Raw genomic sequence first — 13018 nt, forward strand, 5'->3', positions numbered from 1 at the left:
TTATTTAAATCACATGCCTCGTAGTTAGATATATGTTGCAGATTAACAAAAATTACTTCTTTAGAAAATCCAGAAATAAAGAAACAAAGGAATGTTTAAAGTTTAACATTAGAAACAATTTGGAAATTACACAAATAACTATATACAAGTCTGTAGTTATTTCAAAAGCAGGCATGTAAATACATACACAAGCATGTATCTAAGTGATATATTCTATAGCACTTTTGAGTAATTAGCTAACCATTTGGAATATAAAAATCAAGAGAGGAATGTAAAACTTAGGGAAAAGGCAACCACTATCTCTAAAACCTTTGACTACATCAGCAAGTATACAATAGTACTTCATCTAAGAAACACTACTTGAATTGATGATGCAAGCATGGAGGGGTGGCACGGACAGACAACAACACACACACTAATTTGCCTAATGCATAGATAAACTCTCAACAATATATGAGTTTAAGAAAACTTCAACAAAGGTAATAATGTAAAGAACTTTGCCTTCTTTTGAAATAGAAAAGTGTAATCAAGCATGCCGGTGTAGCCCTGTGGCCTCAGCACTTATGAAGAGAAGCAGGAGGATCAGGAGTTCAAGGGCATTATCAGCTTCAAGTGATCTGAGGGTCTAGAGTGGCCTCATTTAAATGAGACTGTCTCAAAAAAAATTAGATCTAAATTGTGAGCTAGGTTACATATAATTTATGAGCATCCTGAAAGCTCACGGCACACCGGCTTTATCGCACTAACTTGATACAGCCAGACTGTCTTGGAAATTTAAAAATCCACCAAGTCAAAGTAGGTCTAGTAATTTAGTAAAAATTACTTAAATAATTTCCCTGAATCTATCGTTTCATCATCAGTATATCTGAAGATATGATATCTTATTATTCTCAAACTTACCTTTGTATTCTGCTCCCAGTCTCAACATTAAGCGCATAGGAAAAACCTTTGCCCAAGGAATCTCCAGTTTCTGGATGAGAATGCCACAGAGAAAAGGACTCCTTGGTACTGGGAGATCATCAAGTTTCTGAAAGGTAGGTGTAATAAACAGGAACCCTCCGTGATCCTTACTATTGAGAAAACTCTCAGTAAAGGTCAGATTGTCCAAGTTTTCTATGTACTTTCCTGGAAATAATATTATTAATAAAAATATTTTAAGTTGTTAAATTATTATTTTAATGAAACATTCTGAGACTGAATGTCCTAATATAAATCTTCTTAAGTAAAAGCAATATGCTTTTGTTTTGTTTGTAGTTTTACTCATAAAGCCTGTATTTGGATTTTGGGTACAGCTCTTTGGTAGAACGACTTATCTCAAGGCCCTAGAGATTTAATACATGGCACCACGAAAACATTAAAAAGGAGTGAGAGGAAGAGAAGAACCTGCTGAACACTATGCACAGAGTTGAGCCACTCCTGGAGATTGGATTGGGGACTGTAATTAAAAATTTGAAAATGTTGGGGTTGGAGAGATGGCTCAGTGGTTAAGAGCATTGTCTGCTCTTCCAAAGGTCCTGAGTTCAATTCCCGGCAACCACATGATGGCTCACAACCATCTGTAATGAGGTCTGGTGCCCTCTTCTGGTCTGCAGACATATATACAGACAGAATACTGTATACATAATAAATAAATAAATATTTTTTAAAAATTTTGAAAATTTTCCATTCCTAATTGTTTTTCTCCTTTGTGCATAGCAATAAGAAAAAATCATCCCCTACATCTAGTACAGATAAGAATATAGATACATTAAAAAAAAATCAAGGAGGCAAAAGTATTTCCATTTTTAAAATGAAAAAAATCTATGTGGAGACAGTAATCACATAAAAGTCTAGATTTAGAGAAATTAATGGGGATTAAGCTCTTTAATTCTTCAAAAAATAAATCTTTAGTACAATTAGCATAGCTGAAATATAAATGCCTCTAACTACTTTCTCCATCCCCTAGTCTCAGAAGTTCAAAATAAAATAGTGGACCTTTTAAAGCATCCTTGTATATGGTGATGAACAGTCTAAAGATGTCCTTAGGAACTGCATCCTCGTTTGGCAAACACAGCAACAGGATAATAATCTCTGCCTGTCCCAAGCCGTGCAATCCATTGGTTGAGAAGTACCAATATTTATCTGAGGCATCTTGAGGAAAAATGACATATGATTATAAACGTCATATTTAAATTTAAAAATTAAAGTTTTTGAAAAAATTACAATTTACCAAATTTTAAAAATTCTCTTGATAAAAACTTTAAGTGTTTAGGATCCATGTAAGAAAAGACCAAAGATTATTTTAGGAGTCAAGTAATAACAGTAAGAAACTATAACATAAACGATGCACTAAAATGCCAGAAGAATTGTATTTGTTTCAGAGGGAAAAATAGATTAATGTATTATTGAGTAGTAAAAATTATTTATTATTGAGGATAATTTATTTCCTTAACTTATTTTAATTAAGTCACATCATTGACTTTAAAAATGCCTTAAATGTGGTGGCCCAGCATTTGAGAGACAAGGAAAGAAGACTGCTGTTAAGTCTAAGGCCTGCCTGATCAATACAGTGAGTTCCAGGCCAGTCAGGGATATGTAGAGAGTCTGTGTCGAGAAGAAAAGAGGAGAAAGTCTTTATTGCTACCAAGCCAAGATTTCATTTACCACAGTTGAATTTATCTAAAAGGATAACAGCTAACGGGAAGTTATACAGTAAACACCCAAATGCCCTTCAGCTGGACTGCAGAGGCAACAGAGCAGCAGAATGCTTAGCTCCCATACACGATGCCCTAGGTTGACTAACCATGGAAGATGGGGAGAGAGGGGAAGGGAGAGAGGTATGAAAGGGGAAAGGAGGAGAAGGAAAATGAACAAAACAAAACACCTCGACTAAGATGAGCATGTCTGTAATCCCAGCACTCCAGAGGTAGAGTCAGAAAAGCCTCAAGTTGGAGGCCAAACACCGTTAGCTAAAATTAAATATAGTCACATTTGGCTGGAAAAAAATTAAATATATATTTATTTTTCATTATTGTCAATGAAAATGTAACAAGAAAATATAATTACTTTAGATATCTTTACTGAAAAATAATCAGAAAACTGAACTTCTACTTACAAAATACTAACTTGACATTCACAAGTAGGTTAGCATTGAGAACAAACGTGGCAGGAGGAAATCCTTCACCTTCAAGAAGCAAAATGATCTGCTCATGAGATGGGTGTTCTTGTATCACAGGCACTAAACAGCAGACATATATTAATCAGGATAATTATCCTCTCAAATATGTGTATGATGAAAAGTGTACAAATCTACAATAGACTGATTAAATTTAAGCAAAACAAACATGTTTCTTAAAACCAATTACCACTCTGTTCCATAATTATATACTCATTTTACCTTCCTAACATATAACAAATAGCTATAACTCAGATATATATGTATATACTTTTTGTGTACTTTTCAAGATAAAAAAAAACACTTTTATCAAAACTGGATTCTAGGGCCTGTGAAAGTGCATTGTAGGTTAAATTTCTTGGCTATGCAAGTTTGATTCCCTAGAACCTTCGGTGGAAGGACAGCCTCACCCCAGCAAGTGGTCCTCAGCCCTCCACACACATGCTCTGGCATGCACTGGCACTCACACACATCTATATTACAGTGGATTCTAATTTCTGAAGAGTCCACGCCCGTGTTTCATGTGCTGCTTGCTGCCATATGTATGAGATCAGTGACAGGGAGCCATAGCAAAACAAATGACAGCCAACCAGAAAACAAGCACATATTCCAAGAACAGAGCTTAAAACACTCTTGTCTCTGCAGAGCTCACAGATGTCTCTTACAGCAGCACAACACTAGCAAGCTTCATTTCTCTACATTAGCGTGTGAACAACAACCCACAAGCTTATGCTTCAGATGTCATATAAAGCTTGCGGCAACAGGCGTCTCCCTAGGGAGTGACTCTGAGGTGGGAGTTAACCACAGTATCCTCAGCTCAGTTCATTTCTCCTCTTACAAGAAAAATGGAGACCGAATGAAACTAAATAACATGCTTAAAGTCATGCATGAAATAGGTAGCAAATGATGGCCTAAAATTTCTAATTTGAATTTAATGCTATATCTTTGGAAACCATGCTTCTTAACATACACACACACACACACACACACACACACACACACACACATACACACACACACAAGCTAGAATTAAAACTCCAAATAGAAACATTTCTGATGAGTTTACCCATTGTATTAGATTTTAATTCATCCTAAGTCATATGCAATAAATGATTCAAAAGTTCAAAAAGTTTTCTATTTGTTTTGTATGAATAAGACTTTCTAAAAACTAAAGTTATCACCCCTTTTATATATCACAACAAAAATGTTTTAAAATGCATTTCTTGTACTAGAGACAAAACTAGTATGTTCTCTGAGAAAGGTCATTCCCCCTAGGAAGGATATGGTAGCTCACTGTCCTCTCACAGGCCTGGGCTACACAGCAAATTTCACAGCAGCCACAGCTATGTCGACCTTTTCCTCGACAAACCAAAACCAAGGATTCCTGCTCAGTTTTAAGCAGCCACTATCCTACCTGATCCCTCTTCTCCAGATGTGGTCAGAAGGGGTGGCAGACCAACCTCGTCTTCAGGTAGAAGACTAATCTTGGTGCGGACGTGTGTGGCAATGCCACACAGTAACCTGTAATCTGAGACACTAGCCACAGGCGAACTGGGGTGAGCAGGCACAGCAGCAGGAGTAGATGGCTCCTCGCTGTCCACAAAAACATCATCTTCTAGTGTGAAAGGGCCAGGCATGGGCAAGCCTTCAGTGCCTGCTCTCAGAGGCAGCTTTTCCACAGGTACAACATGAGAAACAGGACTCTGGGTTATCTCAGTTCTCATGAGATCTCCTACTTCATTGCTCGGCTTTTCCACCGCAGAATGGGTATGATCCACCTGTAAAGTAGGGGAAAAAGATATCAGTCCATATTCTCTCTATAGAGGTCCATATTGACCTCTATAACCAAACATATTTTAATAAAAATAAAAGAAACCAATATAGGCTCCCAAATTCTTCTAAAGTTAAATTTCCATTTGACTTCCTTGATTGAGTTCAGGGGTATACCACATTAAGGAGCACAAGGGTTTAGTTAATGGCTGTACCCCTTTACATAGTGACTAACTTAGCTCAGCTCAAGGCTTCCTCCCTCTTGTAACAGTTAAAACAGCCTGCAAGGATAGGGGGGAACAGAAGGAAGGCCACAGAGGAATGGCTGGGAAGCAGAGTGATAGAGAGTCCACGCTAGCAACCACCCAGAAAAAGCTGTCGGTCATCTTCACCAGAACCTCTTCCTCTTTTAAACCTTGCAGAGTAAGTATTAAGAGGTCAGAGACTTGAGTGATATTTATAGTCTGTTTCAAACTTCCCTTCTGTTGGAACAAGACTGAGAGTGGCACTAGCGAAGGAATACACCAGCTTTGGAAACTAGTCCTGTCTGCTGAAGAACTTTACATCTGGTGCAGCGTGTGAATGGAAGGAGCATATCACCAACAAATACTTTCTTGTATGCATGGAAACCATTAAATTAGTATCAATCTAAAATAAATGATGATTCTCAAAGTGCGATCCAGGGACTGCTGAAGCCCATAACATCCTTCAAGGTCCTAGATTTTCTTCACAGAACCCAAAAGAGTTCTGTGGGTACGCTGAACTACACATGGAAACAAAACTGAAACAATGCCACTCCCTACTGAAGGGATCTGGCTTTTAAAATATTCTTTTTCTTAAAATACTATCTCCTATTGGCTTATATAGTATATAATTTATAAATAGGTTTATTATGTTTAATTAATATTTTAGTTTTCTCCACCTTAGTTTTAAAAACAATAATTATAAACATATATAACCTATATCTTTATAATCTTAGAGGTTCTCTGTAACATCTAAAGCTTACAAAGAGGTTCTGTGATTTTTGTTTAAAAATTGAGAATCACTGCCAAAACAATATTAAAAAGGGTAAAACCGGGGCTAGAGAAATGGCTAGCAGTTAAGAGAGCTTGCTGTTCTTGAGGAGGACCAGAGTTTGATTACCAGCACCCACACTGGGTGGTTCAAAACCACATGTAGCTCCAGCTCCAGGAAATATGATACCCTCTTCTGGTTTCTGTGGGTGCTTGCACATACATGTACATACCCACACAGACAGAGACACATACACATAAATTAAAGCTAAAATAAATATTTCAAAGGGTAAAAAACTCTATTAACAACATTAATCCAAGCATATCTCAGATTTAGGGAATCCAGGTTCCATTGTAAAGCAAGTCTGAGTACATAAAAGTTATGTTTACACTGTAGCATAGTTTACTAGGTATGCAATAACACAATATGTAAAGAAAAGCATTAAAAACACTTTACTACTAAAAAATGCTAATGACCATTTTGAGCTGTTGGATAAGTGAGGCTGACAGGCCTGCTCCATCAACACTGCCCACAGTCCTCAACTCATAAATAATGCCGCTTGCAAAGTGCTATGAGGGAAACACAATACAGCAAAACATGCACACGCATATCTCCAGGCAGATTCAAAGCATCCAGAGGATAAGAACTAATAATCACACGAGGAAACATCTATAAAAAAATTTATGTGGCATAAGCTATTTAGATCCTTACTGTGGGTACATCAGGTGAGACAGGACTACGGTCATCAGGACATCTTTTACTTCCAGATGATAGTTTGGTTGTATCGGCAACCTCACCATTAGGCAGGATGCCATCTGCGAACCACACTCGCTTCTGTTCTTTGGAACATGGTCCTAAAATGAGTTGAAAAGATGAACTGTTTTAGTTTGGCAATACTGCAGTGATACATTTCCAAACAGGTCAGTTAATGTTTTCAGAATGCTTCTGCTATTCATAGCAAGTCCTATATTCTCAGGGTTGCAGAATCCTACAAAAAATAGATTCCATAATTCAAGGACCCTGAGCAAAGTCCATGCCTATCTAATTCACTCCAAGAAAGAGCCTAGAATGGGAGTCACCTGCTCTGAAAGGAAAGGAGAAGTATTATACTTTATGGACAGCAGGGCCTCTATTATTTAAGGGATGCATGCGTAGCATGCTAACTCAGCTTTCCACTGACAAAAGAAACCACTGAGAAAATGACTTAAGGGGAGTTTTTTGACTCATAGTTTCAAAGTTTTAGTCCAAGGTGGTTCAGCTCTGCTTCCATGTGCCTTTGACAAGGTAGGACACCATGGTGGAAAAGATGCAACAGAGTAGAGCTGTTCCCCTCATGGTGGCCAGGAAGCAGAGAAAGACAAAAAACAAGGAAAGGACAAGATGCGGACTTCCCAGAGGTACCCCCAGTGTCTGCTTCCTCCAGCGAAGCCCCACCTTCTAGTCCCACTCACTGATTAGCTCGGAACCCTAGAACCCAATCATTTCCCTAATGCCTGACATCTGAACAACGTACTGGGGAACCAAGCCGTCAACACATCATCTTTGGGGACACGTCACATCCATACCATAGCAAGCAGTGACTGAAGACAACTTAAGGGCTGAGGAAGGTGCAGGGATGAAAAGCGGGTATCAGAGCACAACAGATAAGCAAGGAAAATCATACAGATAACAAAAAAAGGTCTGAAAAAAGGAGTGAAAGAAGGAAAGTGGACCACTTAGGTATTCAAGAGACTTTTTTGTATTTCACTTAATATGCAAACAGTAACACTGTAGTTCTTAGAATATAGGCCATAAGCCTTCCTAACACTCATTACTGCTTCTTCTCAAATCTGGGAGAAATGTCTATTATAAAAGCAGGAATACTTGTTTTTGTTGCTGTTAGAAAATATCCAGACAAAAAGGTTAAGAGAATTAAAGTCAGATGGTTTTAGAACAATATAAAAACACAAGTAGTTTTATGTCTACTTTTAAAAATGAAGAAAACATGGAAAAAGTTGGAATTAAGTATATGTATTTGCAACATGAGTGGATGTATTAAACAAGATACCTTTCTTACATTTACAAAAGTTTGATAATTTAGGTTGTTGATTTGAGAACAGACAAATCATTTTTATTACTTTTAGGGTTAAAATACACAATTTCATAACTACATCTCTGCTCAGATATGATTATAAATAGAAAATAGCGATTGAGTAATAATCTAACCTCCCCCCAACACACACAATGTCAAAAGAATCAAATTTATCTTTAACTGATATTTCAGGTACTTTATAAAATGTCACAACATTTGCTTCCAAAACAAATGTCTGCAAATATATATTGGCCCTATATGAGACTGAAAATAGACACAACTAGAACAATGGCAGATAATTCTAAGAGTTTAAATATATTTTTGTGGTAGTGCATGTCTGTAACCAATGACTCATGGAAGGTTACTTGAGTTCAGAACCTTGACACTAGTTTGAGTCTTAAAAACTAAAGACAATAAATAAATAATAGCTTGCTATTGCCATAAGATATATAATTAAAGGGAAGTTTTTAAAGACCTATTTATTTGTTATCCCTAGACCCCAAGTCCCCCACACTACACTAAGCTCTTGGGTGCTATGCTTGGAAGTGTGGAAAGTACAAATCCTAGCCTCCTTGGTCTGCTTGCTAACTGGCTGGGATCACTGCCAGGGGTAGGGAGTGGTGGGAGCGGGAGAGCAAATGTGGGAAGGGAAAGGAAGAGATTCTTTCTGTCCTGTTCCCTTGTTGCAGTGTCCTCATAGCAGCAGCAGGAGGAGAAAAAGAAGGAATGTTGCATATCCTGTAACTTTATCACTCTGAACATCAAATCTAGACTCTGCTCCCAGAGAATCAGTCATAAGAGACCTCCTTGATGCTTCCAGTATTTATCATATGGCATTTTCCCAAAGATCACAGCTTGTCACATGGTGCCTTAACCCCCAACCCCCAGGTCTGAGAGCTAAGCACCACTAGGCACCCCTTCTCTAAGAGCTACTACTGCCTTCTCCCCTTTTGTCCCCCCAGTTCTAGTGGTGGCAGCTGCCTCCTGTAGTTACTTGTCAGTTAGACTCCTGAGCAAGTTTCCAGCCTCCACCGGTACATGTTTAACCATCCCTTGTATAAATCCCTCCTGATGCTAAGCTGGTTTCTCTTTCCTGTCTAGACCCTGACTGCTAGAGCATTTCCATTTGAATAACTTATCTTAGGTGTAAAGTACAGCAGTTTGCTCTGGTTACCTTCAACATTTGGCTGTTTCAGTGCTGAGGCGGGCACAGTTGTAGGTGAAGGAATACTGGATGTGTGGGTCTCCTGAAGTGGCTGGGTGGTGGCACAATCATTAGAATGATTAGACTTAAGACAAGAACCAACTGGGCTCATCATCCTTTCAAATGCCTGAGCTATAAAGGGGAAAGAATAGTATTAAAAACTCATGTTTTTAAATTTCCAGGTAAGCTATAATAAATATTTGATTTTTTAAGTTGTAAGGAGAAAGAAATAAATGGCCAATCAAGAGAAAGTGTACTTGGCAAAAATGTCCGAGTGACTAGCACAGGCTCCTTTAGGTAACAGCACTCCACTTTGATAGGTAACAGACAAGGCATTTCAATGTTTTTAATTAGTGTATACTTGATATCTACTACAGAAAAATCGTCTTAACTGAGTATGAGTGTCTCTGTTTTGCCCTTTTGCTCCTAGGCTCTACTAGCAACATACTCCAGAGTTATTCTTTAAGTCCTCAGTAATTATTTCCTTAATACTCAGTTTAAATCCTTTATGGCTTTCTAATTGGAATAAAACTTTAAGTTATCTGAATGACAGACCATGTGGGCTCTACATCCCTAGCCTCATCTCTCAGTACAACCCTCTGACTCATCATGACCTGCGCCTCCTTGTTCTTCAGGCTAAGCAAGTCTATGCTGTCCTCTGCCTAGACTGTTCTCTCTACAGGTTCTCACACAGATCCAGTCTATTTCCTTCAAGTTCCCACTGAAGTCCCTATCATATTATCATAAAGCATTATTATGGCCACTGTCCTGTTTCTGTCTGTCTTGGTACATTTTAACTTTAAGTTTAGGGTATTATTACCATCTGATGCCTTCTCTGTTTACTATCCCTTTATCTCCACATTCAAAAATTCCACATCAACAGAACATCTATTTTGTTCTCTGCTGGAGCTCCAGAATACAGAATGGTGTCTGACTATCACTGAACACTTTTTCAGGCAATGATATCTTCATCACCTCTGCAAACTGCATGCCCATAAGTGGTATCACTGCTACAGTCTTCTTAATATCACCAAATGACAGCACTCTTGGAAACTGCTTCAGCTAACCAGGAAAATCAAGACGGGCTTACTACATCCTAGATTCCAAATCTACCTGACAGCATTCACACACTGCTGAAACTCACACAATCTCAGCAGCTTTCTAACAGTCTCTAGTCAACCTATTCTTCCAGTCCTTCACTAAATTTATCTCACAGTCTTTGAGCCATCTTTTTATTTGATAACATTGCTTAAATGATTACTTCCACCATTTTCTAGCCTATAGCTGACATTTTCTTGTAATATATATATAAAACCATTCATAGCTCCCTAAACAAAACTATGTAAGATACTGAAACAGAACAAAAACAGGCATCTAAATAAATTCATCCCACAACACATATGTGTGTGTGTTGATGAGAATTAAACTCGGGGTCTTGTACATGTGACGCAAGCACTCTAGCACTGAGCTACATTCATTTCTATCCCTCTACATTTTATCTTTGATAGACCAAAATTTTATCTCAGTATTCTATTAAGTCTCTTTAATGAGCATATCTTTCTTTCTCTACCATCTTTCCAAAATCCAAAGTCTACAAAAATTTTCATGGCTTTTTAATTAGGAGCTTTTATGTGGGGAACTTGCTCTAAATTTGAATTCTAGCAAACTGCTTGGGCTAATAGCCTGGGCAGTTGTCTTCTAGGCTACATATACACTGCAAGAAAAAAAAACAATTATAAGCTTCTTCATAAACAATGGCGATAACATAAAAATATTTTTTAAATTTATATTCTATTATCTTCCAGAGTATAGGTCAACAGCAGGGAGTAGAACAGCTTACCTCAGGCTAACAGACTCACATCAGAGCTTTTTGAAGAATTGCTGAAAAAATTTATCTTCATTCAAAAGAGAAAAACAAATTATTATCAGGTATTTATTCTCCTGGCTAATAGGAGCTAGTTCATTGGCCTGGTCAAAAAAGGGTTGAGTATTTTTGTTAGGAATGAAATGGTCAACAAATCTTTGATAATGAAGAACCATTCAAAAGAACAGACATGTATCTAGGGGTGAAAGCATAGCATAACACACACACACACATGCACACACATACACACACACATGCACACACATACATACACACACACAAAACCTGTGGGAATTCAAAGAAGACCACCAAGACCATTGCTGAAAATGGAAACTAGCTAGTGAGTCAAGAAACAATGGGAAACACACACACATGTAACATTCTAAAACCAAGAATGGAAAAAGATGAAACCAAAATGTGCAAACAGAATGGGGGTCCTATGAGTTTATAAAACCATATATAATATCTTATCTTTCACTCTCATTTCAAGCAATTGTCTAAAGAATAAGAACTACTACCTTGCCTTATGACATTCATTTGAGCACTACTTGTATGAACGTTTCAGCTAAGGGGATGAGGATGATGGTGACGACGAGGCAGCAGGCGGGTGAATGCGGCACTAAGGACTTGGCACCTATTAAAAGGTCATGAACTGCCACTCCAGAACCTGAACGCTTCCTGTCCAGACTGGTAGTGCTAATTGTGAGAGTGGAACAAAAAGAGAAACCAAGCCTTGGGACGTCCCACCTAAGCCTGATAAGTCAACACTAGGTCCTTGCCTTAAGAAAATAAAGATGTTTATCTTTGTCACAATCCAGTTACTCTTAATAATAATTCATTTAGTGGAAGACAACATGCCAGGTCAATACTCACCTTTATTGATAGTCTCATAGCAGATTACACACACTCTTGCTTCCTTTTCTAGATACTGAAGCTTACATTTCCTGTTACAACAGACACCACAAAATACCTATAAAATACAAAATACTAAATTTGTTTTTGTCTCAAGTATATTTATTAGAAGCAGAGGGATAGGAGCTCAAAACCTAATAAGCCAACACTTACTTTCTTTATTATATGATTCATTTTCCTAATCCCCATAATCATAAATAGAATTATTTAATGTTCTTTAACTTCAATGATAGTTCATCTTGACTGTCGCTACTAGGTGGAGTGAGAGACGTCTAGGAGCTGTGGGTACGCCTGTGAAGGTGTTTCCAGACAGGACTGACAAGTAGAATGATAACTCAGAGGGACAGACAAACTCTGGGCGTGAGCAGCACTGCCCACTAGACTTGAAGCCTGGCAAACGTAAGCATGGAAGGGCAAAGCAGCAGGGAGGACAAGCTGCATTCCTCCTGAGTCTACGCTGCTGCCGTCATTCATGGACAACAGACTCCACTTCTTCAGCCACACTGATGGCTCTCCAGAGACCCCAGGCCTTCACACTGCTTTTCTCAGGGGCTTCTGGTGTCTTGAATGAGGCAGTAACTGTACTATCTGCCTCTATCCAACAGATAACCACTGTTGGACTAATGAGCCTCCTATCATCAAATCTAATAAATCCTTTTATAATTACACACATGTATACATATTTATTCATATATATATAAATTTAATTGTTTTTCTAAAGAACTCTGATACAAGGAATATTTTATAATTTATAATCAAATTTCTGATAAGATATTTTTGAATCCATTATGTTAACTAAAAGGCAATAAAAACTTTAATAAATGTCTATGATTTAAAAAGCTTCCTGTAGCAGTTAAATATATATCCTAGTGATAATGAGCTTGCCTACAATTTACACAGACCTGATTTTTATAACTAGGAAATTATTTTGCTAAGATATAGTAGTTTGATCTGAACCCAACATATTACTGGAAAGTGCTAAATAAAAAGCACACTAGCGTTTAAAGACAGTTTCCTTGGAATGTGCAG

The 13018-nt window shown here is 37.8% G+C and overlaps 1 protein-coding gene across 3 annotated transcripts in view; it reads right to left on the reverse strand.

The window, feature by feature from the left end:
* Zfyve16 (zinc finger FYVE-type containing 16) overlaps positions 1 to 13018 on the reverse strand; it is a 48834-nt gene that overhangs the window by 22480 nt on the left and 13336 nt on the right. For all 3 annotated transcript variants that reach the window (XM_085676860.2, XM_085676859.2, XM_048455914.3), the window contains exons 4-10: positions 11951 to 12047; positions 9184 to 9345; positions 6650 to 6792; positions 4569 to 4932; positions 3095 to 3217; positions 1975 to 2130; positions 901 to 1125 (exon numbers count right to left, since the gene is read on the reverse strand). In XM_085676860.2, the coding sequence (XP_085532986.2) occupies positions 901 to 1125; positions 1975 to 2130; positions 3095 to 3217; positions 4569 to 4932; positions 6650 to 6792; positions 9184 to 9345; positions 11951 to 12047 (1270 nt within the window). The remainder of the gene's footprint in view (positions 1 to 900; positions 1126 to 1974; positions 2131 to 3094; positions 3218 to 4568; positions 4933 to 6649; positions 6793 to 9183; positions 9346 to 11950; positions 12048 to 13018) is intronic.

This window comes from Myodes glareolus, chromosome 15, assembly GCF_982192425.1.
Source record: "Myodes glareolus chromosome 15, mMyoGla1.1, whole genome shotgun sequence".
Lineage (NCBI taxonomy): Eukaryota > Metazoa > Chordata > Mammalia > Rodentia > Cricetidae > Myodes > Myodes glareolus.